Source organism: Folsomia candida, unplaced genomic scaffold, assembly GCF_002217175.1.
Source record: "Folsomia candida strain VU population unplaced genomic scaffold, ASM221717v1 Fcan01_Sc002, whole genome shotgun sequence".
NCBI classification, from domain to species: Eukaryota; Metazoa; Arthropoda; class Collembola; order Entomobryomorpha; family Isotomidae; genus Folsomia; species Folsomia candida.
Window position 1 is genome coordinate 10,415,244 of NW_019091194.1, and position 21,033 is coordinate 10,436,276.

General features: G+C 39.2%; 2 protein-coding genes and 1 long non-coding RNA gene across 3 annotated transcripts in view; 1 reads left to right on the forward strand and 2 right to left on the reverse strand.

Moving 5' to 3' along the window:
- The window catches only part of LOC118434305, a 31,682-nt gene extending 15,752 nt beyond the window's left edge, over window positions 1–15,930 (forward strand). The window contains exons 4-5 of the long non-coding RNA XR_004833922.1: window positions 14,843–14,935; window positions 15,776–15,930. This is a non-coding gene — a long non-coding RNA (uncharacterized LOC118434305). The remainder of the gene's footprint in view (window positions 1–14,842; window positions 14,936–15,775) is intronic.
- LOC110844887 lies at window positions 1,229–20,847 on the reverse strand. Its single transcript, XM_022091213.2, has 7 exons — window positions 19,941–20,847; window positions 15,957–16,773; window positions 4,027–4,463; window positions 3,278–3,944; window positions 2,314–2,394; window positions 1,880–1,991; window positions 1,229–1,820 (listed from the first exon to the last, which is right to left on the reverse strand). The coding sequence occupies exons 2-7, from the start codon at window positions 16,236–16,238 to the stop codon at window positions 1,633–1,635; spliced, it is 1,767 nt and encodes a 588-aa protein (XP_021946905.2). The 5' UTR covers window positions 16,239–16,773; window positions 19,941–20,847; the 3' UTR covers window positions 1,229–1,632.
- On the reverse strand, window positions 12,085–13,096 carry LOC110844472 (platelet-activating factor acetylhydrolase IB subunit beta). Its single transcript, XM_022090684.2, has 2 exons — window positions 12,616–13,096; window positions 12,085–12,544 (listed from the first exon to the last, which is right to left on the reverse strand). The coding sequence occupies exons 1-2, from the start codon at window positions 13,061–13,063 to the stop codon at window positions 12,180–12,182; spliced, it is 813 nt and encodes a 270-aa protein (XP_021946376.2). The 5' UTR covers window positions 13,064–13,096; the 3' UTR covers window positions 12,085–12,179.
- Window positions 20,848–21,033: the final 186 nt, after the last annotated feature.

Below are 21,033 nucleotides of genomic sequence, written 5' to 3' on the forward strand. Positions count from 1 at the left end.
CGGTTGTTTCGCACTTATGTATTTCTGTGGACCAAACCTACAATGCGGTCGGAGACGAGGCGAGTGCGGGATGATAAGTGCAAGCGGATTGGATAAGTGGTTGGTGTTGGCTGCTGTTCATCATGAAGGGGAATTTAGTGTGTATGCTGTTGAGTAAATCTTGAAGAAGTTGTCGAGCATTACAGGCTTGATTCTTGATTACTTTCCATTATCCGGCCAGATCTTAACTCAACAACGGCCCAAGTGCCTCATTACCTCCTCAACCACTCAGCTCAACCTGACGTGTCTTTCCCTCAGATGGAAATTGCTTTCTCTCCAACAACCATTTTTCACTCTTGTATGAATGTTCTCCCTCTTCCGGTGAGTTTGGGGTGGAGCCTTCCCCAGGATTTCTAATTAGCTCATTCTCCAAATGTAATCTCAGACGCATCTTGAAACCAGACTGACACAAAAGCAATTATCCGAAAAAAAATCTGTTTCTACAACTCAAATCCACGTAGCGAAGACAAGTTAATGGACTAAAATCTTAAAATATTTTGAACAAATGAGGATTTTTCTGAAACATGGAGCAGTATTTTCTGTACAATATTAAATGAAAAAAATAACCAAAGTTAAAATAAAGCTGTTGAGATTTTCACGACCTACCGATGATGAAAGACAAGACAGATAAGAGCGAGGGTCCCATGTTTTTGTTAAATCAGTGAGCCGAAGGATTTTTCCTTGAGTATAAAACTCTCGGGAGAACATTTTACAACTGAGGAAAGACAGTCCTGGCCCCTAATGGGCTCATTAGCATTCAAATAGGGTTCAATCGTAGACGGTGGAGTTGTTTGTTTTCGATGAAAGATAACACTAATAAAAGTTTTTACTTGGTTATTAGGCTCGGTTGTGCGCTTGCCATGTATGTAGCTCGGCAAAATAAACATAGTCAAAGACATGGCGGAATAGCTAATCCTGCACAATAATAATGACACAAAAAGGAGCATTCAAACTGGGTGAAAGTTGGCTTCATTTATTTCTGTGTAGACAAAATGTTAACTTAATTGCTCCTTTGAGGACAATCATGGGTATGCATAGGCGGCCTACGTGCATGATTTAATTTTTTATGTGGCTGCACAAATATCCTAAATTGGGATGAGTTTGTCTGTATGAAAAACCACACAAAACATGCCTAAATTTTTTCATGGGATAAAGTTATTAATATTTCATATGAAAAGGGAATTGCAAATATTTATCAATTCGGTTTTATTCATCATTTCTTAGTTTTATTTCTAATACATTTAAATCTTTCTTATAACGATATCAAGGAATTATAAAAACTAAATTGACAATTGTAACATCATTGTTCCTGCTTCAATTAGCTAACTATATAGTTCTATAGCTACCTTGACTGTTGACTATCCAACATGATAAGTAAAATGATATCATTGTTAATTTAAATCACAGAGCTTGTATTTAAATAGTAATATATAGCATTACGTTTGAAGCATTTTATCGTTTCAAAAAACCTTTAATAAAATCGAGATCCATTTAAGAAACAGTTATCATTCAGCCTTGATTTGTTTGATTATATAAAAAGTATTATTGTTCATGTTAATACTTTCATGTGCTGACGTATGAATGTACTTATTACTAATAGCATCGTCTCGTTGAATGAGGATATCTATTTTTTAACTCGTGCTTAAATTGTCTGAACTTGGCTCGATTCGTATCCAAGTTTGAATTGGTATTTTTGTTGAAGCTGTTGAGGTGAAAAGGTGTTGGCGTAATGTATCCTGGATGGATGAGGAAAGGTTCGTTCAACACGGCAAACTTGTAACCTGTAAATATAATAAAAGATTGTAAAACACTTGTCTCAGCATTAAAAAAATCTACTAACCAGCCACATGAAGTTCACAGAGTTGACTGAGCCGGTCTAAACTAGGGTGACGAAACCCCTCGTCGAAGAGAGGCACAGTATTGTCCGAGATGAAGAATGGCTCCCAGGGGTCCTAGCGCAAATAATTTTCACAATAATTTGCAAATTCATCTCTTTTGATAAATAATTGTGAAAGTCATTCTCTCTGACCAGTAAATAATTTTAAGATGTAATATGTATTACTTGTAAACTATTATCCAAACTTCGTCATAAAAATAATTTAACGGAGGCTCAATTATGAGGATTTTATCGTATCCAATACTTTTTAAATTAGTGGCAATGTTGTACAAATGTAAAAATATTTTTGATAGTCAATTTCCAATTTTGGTTACTTTTATGGCGGGTTCGATATTAATTCATTTGACATAAATTTTTGATGGCAATTTCTTACATACCTTCCACAATACTTCATACATCACAGAGAGTTCGTCATCCTTTCCTGCCTCGTGACCCCAAGATTCATAATCACTATGCACCTGTCAACATCAACAAGAATAAGAAGAAGCAATGTCAACTAGAGGTTGTAAACGTGTCAAATCTCGACTTTCAAATGTCGTCTGGAATTAATAATCCAAACCCGAGTGGAGCAAATGTAATGATTTCACTCACATCAACTACCAATTAATTCTCCTGTGAGTGAAAGTAGCAACTGTATCATTTCGTTTAACATGTAACTTTTGTACGTAACTTGAGCCAAGTCAATTTATAATATTAAATAAACATTTACTACTATAAATAATGCATACAGAGTACGATTTTGGGCGTCTAAAATGGAACAACATAATCCTCGAAATTGTGAAATTGAAGAAATACTGAGAATCGGCAATCCAATCAATTATTGTGAGATAGGAAAAAAGGCAGAACGGGTTCGTCCGGGGAAAACAATGAAAGAATTTAATTAAAAGATAAAAGCAAAGACTGGGAGCTTTACTGTAAATAATGGAGTTCCTTTTTACTTTCAGCTTCACGGAGAAATAATTGAGATGATGATTCTAAACTGCGCAAAACCACCATCACAACTACTGCTCCTTTCAATTGAATACACAAAAACTACACAAAAAGCTACTTTCCCATCCATAACGGAAGGAGTTTTGGTAGTGAAAAGCTTATTGCCATTGTTCTGGCACGGAAAAAGTAGACTGTCAAGTCAATTACCCTTCGAGACAAAAGCAATGAACGCTATTTCTTTTTCTTTGTTGCAAAACCATTCTCTTCTTTCTGAATATTATTATTATTCCTCACTTCATTGCCTGTATTTCGATGTGTGTAAGTTCTAGCCATGTATATAGGTACGTATGTAGCACCCAATGAAGACTTTAATACGACATTAGCCTTATAAATAGAAAGAATAGCACGAACCTGGCATTTCCAGCACAGCTCAAAATGGTAGGGTCGAGCTTGGTAGGAGTGCAACAACTTCAAGAGGTCAGCCTTATTCCTGGGCGTTTCATTATTTTTTGACTCGAAGGATGGGATCACAAACACTGTTTTTTCATCAAGATCTTTCCTCCTCTTGACCATTTTGTGGAACTTGGACCTGAGTCCTTCGGATGGCTGAAGGTACAACGGAATCACGAGAGAGTAATCTGTCAGAACTCTCTTTCTTGCCACATTTCTCAGTAAGTTGATTGGATACTGAGGACCATTCATCACGAAACTGGTGGTCGAAACCATCACACTGCTCCCACCAGTAGCAGCACCACCTCCGCTACCCAAGTCTAATAAAGGGTCACTACTTTCTCTGAAATTCTTATATAATTTTGACCCCTCTCTCTGATCCTGGAAATATTGGCACTCAGTTTCAAAATCTATGGCTGAAACCGCACTATTATTGTTGTTTTTGCTTGGTGTTGAACTTCGCCTATTTTTGCTCGCCCCATTACCACCACTTCCGATGCGTTTGTTCTTGTCCAACCCAGTCTTATTTATAGGACGTTTGCCGGAACTGGATGCAGCTGAGTAGCGGACGTGAGTTTCGACTAAAGGAAAGACAACGTGAAAGTTGACATATTGTCGCACAACGTCACTGCAAAAACAATAAATTATGCCATGAAATTTATATATAAAATTTATATATTTCTATAAAGACAACAGCATGATAACCTTACCTGCAAAACCTTAAATGGGCAATGAGTTCTAAAACAGCTTCGACATTGGAGGAATTCGTGGCAAAGAGGACGAGGGAGACAGGTCCATTCCACCGATCAACGAGGGGGATCAAGTATTTTTTTGTGGTCATGAGGTCCCCGTGCGTCACAAGGGTAAGATCCTCCGATGGTGGGGGTTCCTGATCAGTTACGTCCTCATCGATGGAAAAGTCATCATTGTTTGCGTTCCCTGGGAGGAGAGCCGGCTTTTCCACAGCAGCAGCTGCTGCTGCGACTGGGTTTGGTTGTTGGGGTTGCGTTTGAGGTGAAAGTTGAGATTGTGAAAGGATCGATTCTCGTTGGGGTCCCGCAATATCAAAGACGACACGATACTCTCCGGTTGAGTCAACAATGGTGGATCCTTCGTCATCATGAAAAAGACGTTCCAATAAAACCTCCTGCATCAAAAAATAAAGCAAACTTTGAAGTAAAGACTTCAATCATGTGCAATTATATATTAAGTGTTGAATGTCAGTATGTTTTACTCAAAGAATGGATCAATAAATCGTGAACAATGTATGGCCACCAAACGCATTATTTTTTCCTTCTGCTTATATATAGTTGCATGTCAGCACTTCGACGCCAAATCCGTATTCATTTTGAGAAGAAACCACTTCTTCATAATAAGTAAAAAGATCTTTATATTTAATAACCATGCGATATTAAAATCTTAGCTGGCATATCAGCCAGCAAAGTGCAAATCCAATTATGTGTTTCAATATAATTGAATGTGAAACATGGATGCAATATTATTTGACTATGGAAAAGCCTAATAAGATAAAGAAATCAATCCGCTGCTGACTGTTGTTCCATCTCATTCTGCCAAGAAATTCCACGTTTCGCTCAATTTTCATTTCTTTCATCTCTTGGTCGTATCAAGAATTAGCTTCGTTGGGCAAGTTGGACCAAACCTGTCGTGGACATGAATTCACCTGGATCTGGTTAAAAAGTTTCCGAGATATTACAAGAATAAGCATTTCTCTGGGACCATGCAATGTGTGGATTGCGATTTACTGCAGGTGTAAGCACTTCCACCTCAATAAACTTGTGCTTTCACTCGCTGCGCCTGGCTGCATGGCCGTTCGGTCCGATTGGGGAATGGAGAAATCTGTCGGGAAAGTAATTTGCACCAGATCCAGATCCTGTTAGTTTTTACGCTACGATTACGTCCAATTTGACTCGGCTTTGCAGAATGGAGAATCCAGCCAGCTTTCTCGTCGTGGGAGTCAAAGTCTGGAAAATATTCGGTTGGAAACTGTCGACGACGACGACCCTTCCTTTTCTTGTCTGATTATCTGCATGAGAGGGACTAGGACGCAAATCCGGCTCTATATCTGAGGAGGTATTCAACCAAAAAAATGATCCGAGTCGAACTTATGTATGCCGAGATGAAGATGGAGTAGGAGCTGTCAAGCATATTTTTTTATTAGATATTCCTACATAACTCGGTGAATTGCAAATTTCATAAAGGATTTACTAGCCCAGTTATTTTTTGTAATCGAAGTTGTTACTTTTATCATTTGTTTAGCAAAAGAAGTGAACTTTTCTTCTCCAGACAGAGAGTAAATTTTGGAAAACCAGAAATAAATGGAAAAGTTGAGCACATAGATAAATGGGAAAAGAGAAAGCATTGCTGTCTGTTGAATGAATGGGAGGAAAGGACAATTTTGATGGAGAGACGGAGTGGTCACCGATGGAACCTTTTGACTCTTCTTCTCCGTGGGAATCCTAGCATCCGTTTCTTATTATTAGTTTCTGCTGGAAAAATCCCGAGTAGTCTGTGTCTAATATTATGCTATAGCCTCCTACTCAACAAATACCGAAATAATATGAAAGAACTGCGCGGATTCGTAGGATTTATTTAGCATCGTTATTTTCTGTTTGAAACCACGACGAGGAGAAAGCAGACCAGACAAGTCGCAGATTTATGATGTGATGTGGTGCGTGGAAAAAGTTGCAACAACACTTGTTCCCTTCCTACACTTTCCCTCTTCGCTTGTCGTCAACGTTGTCAGCATACAGTTCCATTATTTCGGCATGAAAGGAGTAGTTTTCTGTAATTACTTTGAGGCCATGTCGTCACGCACCTCATAATTCTGCAACACCCAGCTCGTCAAAATTGAGAAATTCTTTCTATCAAACTCGTCATAATCTAAAATACTGTATACCAATTTTGTGTACTGCTCCGCATATTTGTAATACATGAAATAGTACACACTCATCCATTGTAAAAATAAGTTTAGCAAAACTCAAAATAAAGTTTTACACAGAAAGTATTGATCATTCAACTGAATAAAAAAATAAACTGGGGAAAAAGTTTGATTAATTTTTTATTCTGATAATGCTTGTGAATCAGACAGTTATATAAATTGGAGAATTTCAACAGTAATCGGCTAAACGGCTGGGCGAAAATGCTTATATAACGCCCACATAACTTATCTGCTATCGTTATCTTGTAAACTGGGAAAAATATAGCAGTAGCGAGTACTTTCCAGCAAACCACATATTCAATCAATCGGTACCTCGATCTGTATATCGGTATTCAATTTTATATATGTGCATAGCTATCTAGTTAGACGGTTGTGGACGTTATAGGAGTTCAAACGTTTAACATAAATGCGTTTCATGGATCAGTGGGCCTATGTAGATACACGTGTAGTAAATGTCTTAATTAAATACTGGACCACGGCGTGGCATACATCAAACAAGGGTTTGGTGAAACGTGAACCAGCGAACTTTTCCATGTAGTTTATACAAGTTTATAGTGGAGCTACATGAACAGAGGAATTCCAACTCGACTGGGAATGATTAGAATTTGTCAACCGAATGAAAATCCCTTTGAGCCTACATCATCCTACCCAGCGGAGAGCTATTTATTTACCCACCCCACTTTCTGCAGTAATGGCGAGCGTTATGTGGAGGAAGGTTTCAATGCCGAACAATCGTAGATGGATGGGCGATGAACTTTTATTTAACCTTTACACCACAACTGAAATGTGTGGATGTCGAACAAAGTTTGCTTCAGACAATGACTGACTCGTGTCACTTTTGTCTTTGTCTCTGTGCTGTTGATAAGTTCTAAATTTCTATCTCATGTCACAGAAATTGATGTGTCCAGCAAAAGGAGGGTCGTTGGTGGAACAAGTTGTGCGAATGTATGGAACGACAAAAGAACAAGGCTGCAAATGCAATGTGGCAGTCAGGCCTCGCAAACTTCACTTTCTGTTGCCCGGAATTCGAGCTGATTAAACTAAAGCCGGCTTTTGTTCAGAAATAAAGCCCGAAGATTAGTGGGAAAATGGGAATTCCTCCACAATGCTTTCTCCCCATGATGAGAGGGCGAAGGGGAACTTTCCATGGCTGACTCTGCTGAATTCAGAAATACATACAAATCTTGAATTCAAAGTAAACCTTAAAAGCTTCCAGTCTGCTGCTGCCGGTTCTACTAGTACTAATTTATGTACATGTGCATATAGAGAGAGGGAATGAGTGCAAGAACTCGGTTTCCCAACAAAGTAGAAATTTATGGTCTTTTAAACCTCCCTAAACTGAAGGAACCCTTAACAGCCGTAAATTGGTGAATAATGAGACCACTGAGTAATTGTTAATCCTACAAAATTGGAAAAGTTGCAACATAAACAAACCAAACCCTTTTCTGGGAAACAATTTTAAAGAGTACAAATTAGTGTTTGCAAACTTTGTCTACATTTTCCTCCTACACAATAAAATGAGACAGTCGCATTCACAAATTTAAATATATTTATTTAGTTTGCCAAGCACACAAGTTCCTCTCCTAAGTCTTTTACTTTTTTCTTTGCCTTCTTTGACCAATTTTAGTTGCGTTCTCTTTATTTTAAGCTCTATCTCCATTTTCTTTCATTTCCACTTTCTTTTCTTTTCTCAACCTCGTTTGACACATTTTGCCTTCCTCCCTTTGATCCTCCTCCTCCTCCTGCGAGGTAAACGTGTCAGAAAAAGAAGGAAACGACGGCGAGTGTGTATTTATAGGGACGCCGTAAATGCGACGTGCATTTGTCATTGGAATTCTCACACGATCACTCGAACGGCATCATTCCGTCTCGGTTGGAAAATTCCTGGATGCAATTTCTTGAGAGGTTGGCGATGGGGTGACGGAAATTTTTCAGCAGGGGTATCACACTTGTCAAGCCCCTGATTGAAGGGGGATCTTCTTGAGAATCATCATGAGAAGCGGAAGTGGGGGTTGTGAAGAATAACAATGAGGGTTTGGTGACTGGAGATGAATTTCAGGGTGATATTGAATTTTGTGCCCGTTCTTCTTCTTCTTCCCATGAAATGCGGGATGAGAGTAGATGAGAAAGGTGGGATTTATGTGTCCTCTGTAGCATCACACTGTGAAACTAATAGGACTGACAATTATTTGCGTCTACTAGCAATTTCCCCAAAACTGCATACCTGAACAAAATATGGGATCAGTGTGTAATTCCGAATTTTCTATTCAATTAGTCAATTGTCAAATAATGTATTCAGCTCTTCGCTTATTCAAAGCAGTAAATCAATCGTCCCTCTTTTGCCCTTGTCAGGTGAACTGCTCGTTAGAGGAGGACAAGTCTATACGTAATCCGCCTTTCCAGCTTTTATATTTGCAAAATTCTATTATTTGAGGCAGGTAATAAATGAGTTTCAAACCATTTGAAACGTGACCAATTCCTCCACTGGTGTCATGTCAGTAAATCACGTAATTAAGGATTAGACGATCAGTCACAAGACAAATTGGGTCAGTAGGAGCTGAAGCGTGAACACAATAATATGAGATCAGCATTTCACGGCTTCATAAATAGACAACCATTTCTATTTCCTCTTCTGTGGTGGAGGAAATTTGCAAGCCCAATTATACCCTCCGCACAAAATTCCAGCGGCATGTAGAGGTTCGATCCTGTGCCAAACAGCTTCTACATTAACCAGAACTAAAGTTTTTTGGGTAGTTAATGATCTAGCCAAATATTTATTTCCATTGCATCCAACCACACAAAGTAGCAATTACACAGAAGCAAAACAAGAAAAAATCCGACAAAGATTTCGTTCCCTCACTGCTAATAAATACGTACGAGACTCTTGACGCTTCCACTAAAACTATTTCACTTACCATTGTCCAATACATCAGATCAGCGTCAAATCTCTCGAGTCAAATATTTGGCACACAATGCGTATTCCACCTCAACAACAGACGATTGGAGTTAACCCTATTTCTACAAGACAGGGACAAACATGTTCGCTTACATACCACAAAATCATTATTCACGTCACTGGTTAAATCCATGCAGCCGTTCATAAAAGTATCGGTACATAAACACATAAGTTAGTGGTCGTATACTGCAAAGACTGCAAATAACAAGATGGTGCTAATCCAAGTTGTGTAATAGCAGTTGTGTGAATTTGAGATAAATGTGGGGTTGCATAAGGAGAAAGAAGTGAGTGTACCCAGTCCACTCCTCAGTCAGTTTAATCAGTCGTAGTGGTGCATAATTCATGGGTGTGTGTGTGGATCTATCATCGACTTGAGAGTAAAAGATAAAGGATGTGATGGATATCGGGGGGCTTGATGACACAATAACGCAAACAAACCACCGAGTAAAATGCTACTTGGAATGTGAAACTCACGTCGTTGTTCTGCTTGAGCTGAAATGCGAGGAAGAAAGAGTGGATGGATGTATGTGGTCGCTTATGCAAAGTATTAATTTGGCCCTTTGTTTTAAATATTTGATGCGCTTTTAGAGCTGAGGTGAGACACCTCTTCAGACCGAGTTTTGAACCGGAACATTCCATTAGTATGGAGTAGTCGTAGTAGGGGAAGCAGGACGAGTAGTGTGGAATATGCAGCAGAGGTAGGTGGGTTAGACGGGGCATTAAATTTTAAAGTACTTAAACTGCCGAACTCGCATGCGACCGATCCATGAAATGAGAGGACGAAGGAGCATTAATGTAAGCTTGTGATGTATGTCGAGTCTTAAATATATTTATCTGATAAATCGCCATTTGTCCTGCTCCTTGGCATGTTGTTCCTCCTCATAGTTTCAAACTTGATGCTATATGTGTAGCCACATATGTAGTTGTCGTACCAAAATATGCAGAACGTACATACTCTTTTATACTCTTTGATCACCGATTCCAACTCATTTTTAAGTTGTAAAGTGTTTCCAACTCTACTTACTGCATGGGAGGAAATAATATTTACTTTACTTAAGCCTACTTTATTTTACGACCTCGTAACTCAAAAGTTTAGTGAAACACATGGTTTTGAACGGTTCGATAGGACAGCGTTAAATTAACTGAAGCGTGTAAGGCAAATCGTCGAGAAAGCTGGCTGGATGGTTCCCCTCATATTCGTGCCATCCCTCCCACTGTTTTCCCTGTTAACTTGCCAATGGAAATTTCTTAAAACCATTTTCGTAAACTTCCCATTTATCTAGTTGGCTTCAGCATGGCGAGCTCCTTAGATAAGTAAAATTAAACCTCAAGGCGAATTTTTTTTCAACACATTTTGTGGGTCACACACGTTCAATAAATCAACATTTGTTCAGCTGTAGCAAAATTTCTCATCAGTGCTTCTAATCCTAACCAAACCTATCGTTGAATACGAGGAGCATATATGTTACAGAGTATTTAATTAATTCAATATTATGTTTGCATCAATTTAAGAGGGAATCTAATCTTGAGATCGAGAATGTTGTAAACTGAGATGAAAACAAACATACAGCGGACGGGACAGAGTGTGGAAGTTCCAAACTTTGAAACTTCATCGTGGCCATATTGAGCAAAACTTGCGAAACAACAATGCTCTCTATCTCTCTCTCTCTCCTCCTTCTCCATGAATTTCCATTCAATCCACAAACAAAACAACAAAGCCGACAGGATCAGAGTACTTCAACTAAAATCGAGTCTGGCCAAACTCTAAAACTAAAGTGAAAGCAAGCGATCTTATAACACGCAGACTTGGAGAGCATATGTACAGGAACGAATAAACTGCCAAGCTTTCGGGATTCTGCATGCTTGCTCTCATATACATGCATACATACAGCTACTATATATGCTAGATATATGTACCACAGCTACATATACGTATTGTGAGAGGAGGAAGAACAAACGAATCCAATTTGAACGGATGGATTCCAAAATGAGCTCAATCCATTATGTTAGATCCGCTGTGCAAATCTAGCCTGAAAGTAGGGCCAGCTTCTGCATAGCTTTTATTATTATATGTACATATATAACGCTAAATATACGGTGCAGATATCATCTTCCCATTATTAGATCAATCCAATATTAAAGAAAAATTCTGGCGTCCTGAGAGGAGGGGAGAATTGCATAAGTTCTCACCGTGTTCATGAAAAAGTTCCATGTTCCAATCACTCAGATTTCAAGTCTCTCATTTTTTTAAATAAGGATAAAAGAGCCAAATTTAAATCAGACCATGGAGTGGAAATTTCAATCAAATTCATGCTGAAATTCAAGACTCGGGCTTCTCGCGTCGCTGTTCTTTTCACTAAAAATGAAGGATACGATTCAGATGAGAATAACGCATTTGCTTGCATTATTCTCCTCCTGCCGTTGATGATTCCCGATTTCACCATTGCCTTTCTCTCCTCCTTTCTCGTCTCGTCTCTCGTGTTCACTTGGCTGTATTTCCATTGTACTTGAACGTTCTCATTTTACTTTCCTCCGTTCCTTCGTGTCTCACTCCTATCACATCACTCGTTTGCCTCACTCACTCACTCCACTCATCCAATCCAGAGAAAGAACCGGAATATGTTCCATGTGAAAGCCAACAACATTCAATTCGCTCTACGGCGACGGGATTTTGAAATTCAGAATATTTCTCCGGCTACAATAGAATTTTGATTTCGTTTGTATTATGATGCCTGCGCCATAGTGCTGAAAATGCGTCTTGTAGTGTATTGCTTTATTATGCCGGTATTGTAACATGTTTCGGTCTGTGAGATTTATATACGAAAAAACTAATGTGAGCATTAGGATATTTTCTTAAAGGTATCATTCTGTTGGGGAACTAGTTGGGCATTTTATTCCAATATGGTACACGCCCAGACGTGTTATTCAGTAAAATAAATACATACATATCAAAAATAGAATTGAGTGGAATTGTACATTTCTTGAAACAACGAATCCATCGTGCTTTGCCAGGTGACATAACCAAGAGCAGATAGATGAAGAAGATCTGCCGTGTAGAGGTCAGTGTAGAAGACGCCATCGCCAGCGTAGAAAGAATCTCTCATGTTCAGAAAACGGACAGAACTGCCATTGTCTAAAATGGAAATCATTCGACTAACGTTTTCAGTTCGGTTAGTGTTAGCAGCATTGTTTCGTGGGAGAACTCCCAAAAGAAGTAATTTCATGTCGGGAAGTTGAGACCGAAGAGTGTCAACGATGGCAGAAATCCCTCTAGCAATGTCACTATCAGTGTTAGCTCCAAGATTGTTGGTTCCTAGTATATTATTAAATTTAGTGCGTAAGACAGAATTGTGTTTATGATTATTTTAGTAAAGGACAGCCTACCAATTTTGAGGACACAAATTTTTGGATTCAAGTTGGTAATTTCGCCATTGAGGATTCGCCATAGGACGTGCTCAGTACGGTCACCTCCGATGCCATAGTTTGCCGCTCCCAATGGAGCATAATGCTGATTAAACGTAGGAAGGCCGGTATTTCTCCACGCGTCGGTGATGGAGTCTCCGTAGAAAAGGACAGTAATGTTATGCCCGTTATTTATGCTATTGTCGACAAACCCCTGGTGTCGATCGAGCCAAGCTTGGTCACGAGGCTCTGGGATCCATGGAACTCCTGCGAAAGCGACTGCCACCAGACTTAGGATAATAATTGCTTGCATTTTGCTTATCAGCTTGCTCATGTGGAATGTAAACGGGTGTGACGAAGGAGGAATGTGACCAGGAATTGGACACCGTTTTCTTTTTATAGGAAACCTCTGCAACTTTTCCAACGTCATTCGAAATGAATAGATTATGTATCTTGAATCACAAGACAATCGTCCAAAATTATCTCAGGCTAAATAATTAAATAGGTTATGTTCTAATGATACTCGTGTTATCATCAAGAGGAGGGGATCGTGACAGGTGGATCTCCAATTCATCATCCACTTCACAGTCGATTTACGCAGAGGGATAATATCTGACATATGGGATCAAGTTGTAACTAAATTTAGCACCAGTGGAATTCAACCAACATGGGCATGCACAGTTGTAATGTTGTTGATAACCCAAATTTTTGATAATAATTTTGTTTACGTATGAAGAGGTGTGCCATTTATTTGGGATTACATGATTAATCAAAATTGGTTATACCAACTACTTTAATTTTGCATACAAACAATTGACAATTAGTGACTTATGTTTTTATTATATACAAAACGAAGTATACGTATCTAACGGTCTTATAAAGAATGATGGGATGCCCAAGAGGTTAAAGTAATGAAATGATCGCCCTTCAAACCCTGCGAGTTCATCCATGCAGTCATGTGGGGGTAATCCTCAAGTTGAAGAAAGCGATACCGAATAGTGCGCAGAGCACATATAAATCCAAATCGTTATATATTTATCATTGTTGTTGCGTCTTGCTAAATCGGGTTGACTTTTGTTTCAAGTCACAACCACAGTCAAGAGCTCCCCGAAGCAACATTTGCCAGTCATTCCAAAAATGCAGTGACGCTAGAAACTTGTTCTCAAAATATTGATAGAATATTTTCATTTATACATAAGTACGTTCGCAAATAAATATTCTGTTATTCATATTTTTGTGGTTTGCATTTAATGCACACTCTAAAATCTGGTCTTTGTAAAATTAACTTAAAAGTAATGCATTTAAGTTTTCATAACTTTTACTTTACATTATTTCACTGGATGCAGCAACAAGGTTGTAAAGCAAAGGGGACGACATTTTCCTAGCTCATGATGATGTGGGGAGTGTATAACGTGCAAATGTTGTTTATCGTGTGGTACTTGGACATGATTTGTTTTGACCATCAAATGTTTTGTTTGCACATTCACTTTTCTCCACGCCAAGTCCCCAACGAAAAGGAAGAGTGGTCGTCGTTCCCAATGCACCATCCAGAGACCCATAAGTAAACTCTTTCCCCTTTCAACTCTCGCTAAAAATTTCCCGTGGGAATTTCACCCAGTCGCTCGCTCTCAGCTTTCTCCAACTCCACCACCGCCATCACTTTCCCCTCCACATATGCCACCATTCTCTCTTGTAACCAAAAATGGTATTGTTATTATTAGTGTACTATTGGGTCGTACAAAAGAAACGAGAAATACTCTCTGCAACAAATTATTCAGTGATCACGTTCTAAATTGTCCTCTTGTAAATCTAAATCTAAGACGGGATGGAGTCAAACAAATTTTACTCCAACTAAATAGCATATTTACGATAAAAATTGATGGCTAAAAACTCACTGCTTACTATTTTCTCAACTCTGAATTGATGATTCAACAAATAACATAATTTGCCTTGCTTGGCAGCAAGAATCTCTCTAAAACTTTGTGGTTTTGTGGTATTTACATAACTGCAGGTAAAGTTTTCGCTTTATACATAAATATGTACCTGTCTGCACTCTTGTGTTATAATTTTGATGATGAGAAATGCTTTGAATGTGCACCCACATTTCCTCTCTGCCAGGTTTGTTTACGTAACAATGGAAGTTTGCACACTTTTCAATGTCAACATTAAATTGACTACCCCATTTATTTTATTATATTTTTCTATTCAGTTTTGACCAAAATGCCACACCTAAACAAGTCAACAATGAAAATCTTCCTGCTTAAATTGTCCAAATGGATGGAACCTACATTCAGCATGCTCGGTAAAAATGGTATTATTTTCAAATTTGAGATTGCTTGTGTTGTATTGCGTACATGTCCATTTTGTGCGCATTGTTAATATTTATCTCGCCTCGCTTTCTACTGCCAGTTGTGGATAAATGTCAAGGAATCAAAGTCCGGAAATGAGAAAAGTATTGCTTTGCGATGCATTGTATTGCTTTTTCTCGTTCAACGGGACAAAGATTTGCATTGGGTTGACGATGAGATGGGTTTTATCATTTGATCCCACTCCCCTTCCTGTTGGGAGGCGGGTTTGACTTGATTTATGGAAAAATTCTGGGGGCGGAATGTTACCAACCAAAAACCAACAATAAAACATGATGCCATCCAATGCTGCCCTTACAAAGGAAATTCATTTTCAGCCTACGCCACGACGACAACGACGATAAATGCACTTGAGTTTATCGCACTAGAAAAATTCAAAAAGCAACAACGTCGGTTGACTTTGGCTGTGTTGAAGAATTTTACCATCGCCAGCAAATAACTCTCTATGCTGATACATATATCTACATTATATGTAAGCACTTGAGTTTAAAGAAACCGAAGCAGTTAGTTTTCTACTAGAACAGAACCAGCACCACAACTAGCGTTCACCACGTTTGTTTGTGACTAGAGAACTTTTCTTGAGATAAGTCACGTTTCGGTTGGTGACAAGTTTTCCGGGGAAAACAATAAAAAATTATAGAAATGCGAGACTCAAGATACAATGGCACATCCACTTTAATTTCGTACTTCGTATATGCCGTGGATGTTTGTAGTATAAAGATTCACATGAGTTGGAGTTTGGAAAAAAATTCAAGTAAATTTGTTTCCCATTTCAGATTTAATGCCGAGAAGGGGAGAATTTCACACATGTTGCAACAATGTGATATGCCTGTTTTGATCTCTATTTGCTTACCATCATCATCATCATCATCATTGTGCCGTGTTTTGTAAATATCTAAGTTAGCACGTGTACACAAAGGATCCAATAAATAATCTGGTGAAAGTAAGAGGACTCACGTTTTCATTAAAAACATTAAAATCCCCATGAGCTCGTCCATGACTCGGCCCCACCAACTTCCTGACTCTCCTGATGCTGCCGCTGCTTTGACGGAGTGGAGAAAGTCTGGGCAAATTGGGCCCCAAGTCTTCCGGAGGGAGTGGGTGGAACTGGTGCTGGATTTGTGTGAGTTGGTCCAATCTTCTGTTTTCTAGTTGGTTGAGAAGCACCAAATGGACGAGTTGCAGCACGGCCACAACTGCGACCAGGCAGGCAACAAGACGACTGAGAAAACTCGACATCACTTTCAACCACTTTTGCTCCTTCCTTCCTTCCTGGACAGCTCTCGAACCTACTAAACCAACGGCAAGGAGGCAGTCGAGGACGAGGGCGAAGAAGAATGATCTTTCCAAGGCATCATCTGCAGTTGACTGTCAGCCTCTTCTACTGCTTCACGCTGGAATAACCGAGTGTTGTTGGACAACAAAGCACTTACTCGCGGATGATGTCGATTATTACAGGAACATCAATTCCATTTCACATCCAGTTCATTCAACACTTCAAACACTCACTTGGCACTTGCGTCTGTTTACATAATTTGTCACCTGCCACTTGTTCCCCTGAATGGGGTGGATCACTTAAGGAGACCGTACATATATAAAGGGATACACATATATTCTTACTTAATTCCGGGTGGGGGTTATATGCATGGAGTTGCCTCTCTCTATGTATTTAGCAGCGTATGTAGTGGTGACGATAATGAATTGGACAACTCAAGCTCACAGAAAATCAATAAACGATTTTGGCATCTCTGTCATTACGGAGAATTCGGTTCATCTGCAAAATGAATGAGTAACACATTATTGTTTGGAAACTTTATTATTAGTAAAATTCAGTATGGTCGATAATATGCACGTTATACATACATAGGATTTTTAATTAGCAGTAAAACCTTGCAATTTATCATACATATTCCAAGTAAACTCGTAAATATTACATTAAATTTCGTTTTCCGCATCATGGAATTGGTGAACGTTGAGAGAGAATGAACAAGGAAGTGGGTGAAATGATGCCGATCGTATTACAGCCCCAGAACCCATCACATCAGATGAATTCAAGTAACGATGATGATGATAATAATGAAATGGATCGAGATGAAACCTGGCTTTATTTTATTGTTCTCTGGTCCACGTAGTCGTCGACTACCCAACAAAACGACCTAGATTCAAGACAGATAGACGAAAATAATGCATTCACCCAATCCACAAAATCCGTCTATTCATCGGCAGTCCTTACACGAGAGATGAGGACGCATCATCATCTATCTTGTATCCTCATCCACCCCATTGTTTTCCTCACGTAATGGTGAAAGGAGTAACAGTTTTGGCATAAATAGTTGTTATTTTGACAGCTTCAATTTCACATCAGGGAGCCAATTTGAGAACTCAGTATCACAAAAGACCAGAACAAAATCACTTTCACTTTATTTGATGACATGGCTAACTGCGACCAGCTGGACATGAACATTCCGAGAGATAGAAGTACAACATGGGATTAAATTGCGCTCAAGTGATGTCAGTCCAATAATGTTCTTTCCATTAGGTACCAGATTGCAGTGTATTAAAGCCAATTGCACATTTATATTTATTTATTGGTCGTGGTCACCCTTCTCCGATCCTGATTGGAGAAAGCCACGACGCTAAACCAGCCACGTTTATATAAGTATATGCACAAACTACATTTAAAACATGACGTACAAATCTATTTTGATAGATATTTTGATCATACTGAATAGTGTATATTGGGCAGCAATTCTTGTTCCTTCACCTAAATCAGCAAGATCAGGAAATGGTTGTGCAAAACAAATTTTCCGAAAAAGTGAAAGCTCCAAGTTTCAATAAAAAATTGTGCCTAATGCTTTCACTTTTCTCTTCCGTATTCTAATCGATTCTTCATATCGAAACCATCCGTACATGCAGCACTGTCATAAGCCTCCTCCTACTACAAATTGGCTGGGGCATAAAAGCCCCTTGTCTCAAATATGTAGGGAGCTGAACCAACAGTAAACGCGACTGTCAAGAATTTCTGCCTCGCCAAATAAAGCACTTTGAGGAGAGAGAGACGACGACAACGACGGATGGACAAAGCATCTTCTTTGCTCATCTTTCCCCTTATGCCATTCCGATTACTTATGGATGAGAAGCCAAAGACAAGGACAACTGAGCTGGCAAATTCTTCTTCTTGTGAATCTCGTCCTTCGTCTTCTTCTGGCTTTCTCTATACATACGTAGGTATCACTTTCCCCTAAACTCTGTCCCAGACGAACGATGGCCAAGTGTACATAAATGTGATAAAGAATGCAAAAACCTAAAATTTATTCCATATCTTTATCCATCCTCCTACAGGCAGACTTACGCCGAGAAGAAGGAGGGAGTAGTAGCGAGCGAATCCATGTATGTAACTTGTTCGAGATTCAGTCAGAGGCGAATTGCCACAGCTTCAGTAGCGATGAACAAGCTAAAAGCAGGCTGGCTCAACGTGTAACCTGCAACGGAGCCCGATACCCGAGGGGGTTCTAGTTGCTTCCCTGCTCTTATTTTTGTTCCTGCTTTTAGAATATAAATCTAAATCTATTTTGTCTCTGCTTAGCTTTGCCATTTGCCGGTTTCCTCATCTTCCAAAGGGAAGTGCTTGCTTGTGGGGCTGCTTCGTTGTGTGAAATAGATTCTAGAGATATGTTTCACATAACTGAAATATCGGATCTCATTTTATGGGAAGCAGAGGAAACTTTGTTATTCAGTAGAAGGTTGTTGGTTGGCACATGGTGTACATATTGCACACGGTGGGTTGCAAGATGTGAGACGAAGCAAGGTTTCAATTTGAGATAGATAAACCAAGAAATTTAATATTCTATGAATTATTGTAAATATGGGGTTGGAGAAATAAGAGGAAGAAGGGTTCGTGTTAGAAAAGTAAAGTACATGTTCGCCAGCAATTTGGATGATGTGTTGTAGTCGGAAGGAAAAGAAGGGAAAAGAAAAGAAAATGGGCAAATGTCAGCCTCAGCCGCTGTCGTCAACAGGGGCGAAGAAAAAAGTGGAAGAAAGTTGCAGTTTGAACATGCTCTTGCATGCGATATGCTGCATTATACGTTCGTTTTTTTTTCAGAGAATTTTATTTTAGCAGCTCGAATAATACGTCCATGTTGCACAGACGACAGTTTAGTCGGTGAGTGGGTGCTGGATGGAAGTGTTTGCAAATTGTTTACAACATAATTCTATCCGGAGCAAAAGTGTAATTCGTATTCCAATTTGTTACATGGGAAGTTACACAATTGCCCAATTAGAAACTGAGATAGAGGGTGAAATATAGATATCGGAATGAGTGTGAAAACGGGCAGATTTCGTGATTTGCATACGAAACTGCTGCTCTAACACTGCCCGTTTATTCAACAGCTTTTGCTAACAATAATACGCGTTACATACGGTGGTTGTTCCGCGGCGTATAATAATAATAAGCAAGTACAGCAATTTTCCCCCTTTCCTCTCTCTCTCTCAACAAAATGTTACTTTCGCAATTACACCATGAGCGAATGCATAGTGAACTGTTGTTTGCTTCCTGGAATGGGACACGTTTTCTCTTGTATCACAAGGAATGAAATACGTGTCGGTATGTAAATGTCGCCTTTGTATTTTCTACCAAATTCCGCACTGCCATCCGGAAAGATTTCCCAACAACCCCATGCTCGGGACACAACACATCCTTGAATGCATGCAACTTTCATTTGCAACTAACTACAAATTTTCGTCTTGCATATCAAATAAAACAAAAAGAAACTTGCTCGCATCGTCTGCATTCTAATGTCGCAACGTATTGATTCGTATTCGCTCCTATGCCTGACGATAATACACTTCAGTCTTCCATGAAATTCAACACACATTCGTTGAATTCATGAATCATGACTCAAGGGGAGACAAATGAAAAGTAAAAATTGCTTTACTTACGAGGTTGATATTTTTCCGAGGAGATCGAAAGTCAAGTACATACAACGTGGAAATGTGAGAACTTGCATTCGTGAGAACCACATGTACAGTGCAGTCATTTATGTCCAGTGCAATTTGGCCAATGTTTAATGTTCACTTTAACACTTGCCTCTTTCCCATTTAGATGTGGATTCAAACTCTGCTCATGGGTGTATTTGTCTTCCCTTTTATTTTATTTTATGACAATGGCGACAATCCAAATCCACTGCTGCTGGAGTAGTCCTTGCCACGTACCATAATGCAATAATGGGCACTGTTAGGAAATAAACTGTGATGATTATTGCTTTCCAGTTCACATTATTCTGGCGTAGGGATAATTTTTCCCTTCTTCAATGCAATTAGACGACTTCCGCCTCCACTACGGAAAAAGGATCTTACTGACGGCGTGAGTGTGTGTGTGTGAAGTTGTTTATCGGAAACAATTTATCTTTTCGTTGACAGATCTACACGTTTTTCCTTAAACTTTCCACACTGATTTCAAAAACAGATACGAACTCTGGAGAAATGAACTGTTTCGTTTTTTTGACGTACAAAAAGAAGTAATTTCTCGATAAATGATTTCTCACTCGCAAGTTCTCCACACAAGCGAAAAAACAGACAGAGTGGGAAGGATGGCTTATTATACTTTTTCTCAAGTAATGCGACGCTATATGGGACGCAGCGTGAGAATGACAGTGACGAAGAGGAGAAACACCCGGTTGCTTCGAGAGCGTCGGATAAAATGAAGACTTCTCCGACCAGGAGTCTTCTTTTGAAGCGAGAATTCTGGGGGAAAAGGGAAACTAAGGTTCCAGAGGAGCCAGAAGAACGTAAACGTGTATGAAAACTCTCGACAAGCAGACCTGCACTATTTACTAGCGAGTTGGGTGAGTTGTGCAGTAGGAAACGGTAGTTGAATTGAATCGAAACCCCGAAAAAGTCCGACTCTCTTCTCTCCCACCTCATGGTCGTGTCGGATGAAATGAAAACCGGCGAGAGTAGTATTTTGGAAGACTTTTGCTTTTTGCCGTCGAGGACAAGCACTAAAGCTACAATACCGTAGTTCCTCTACATG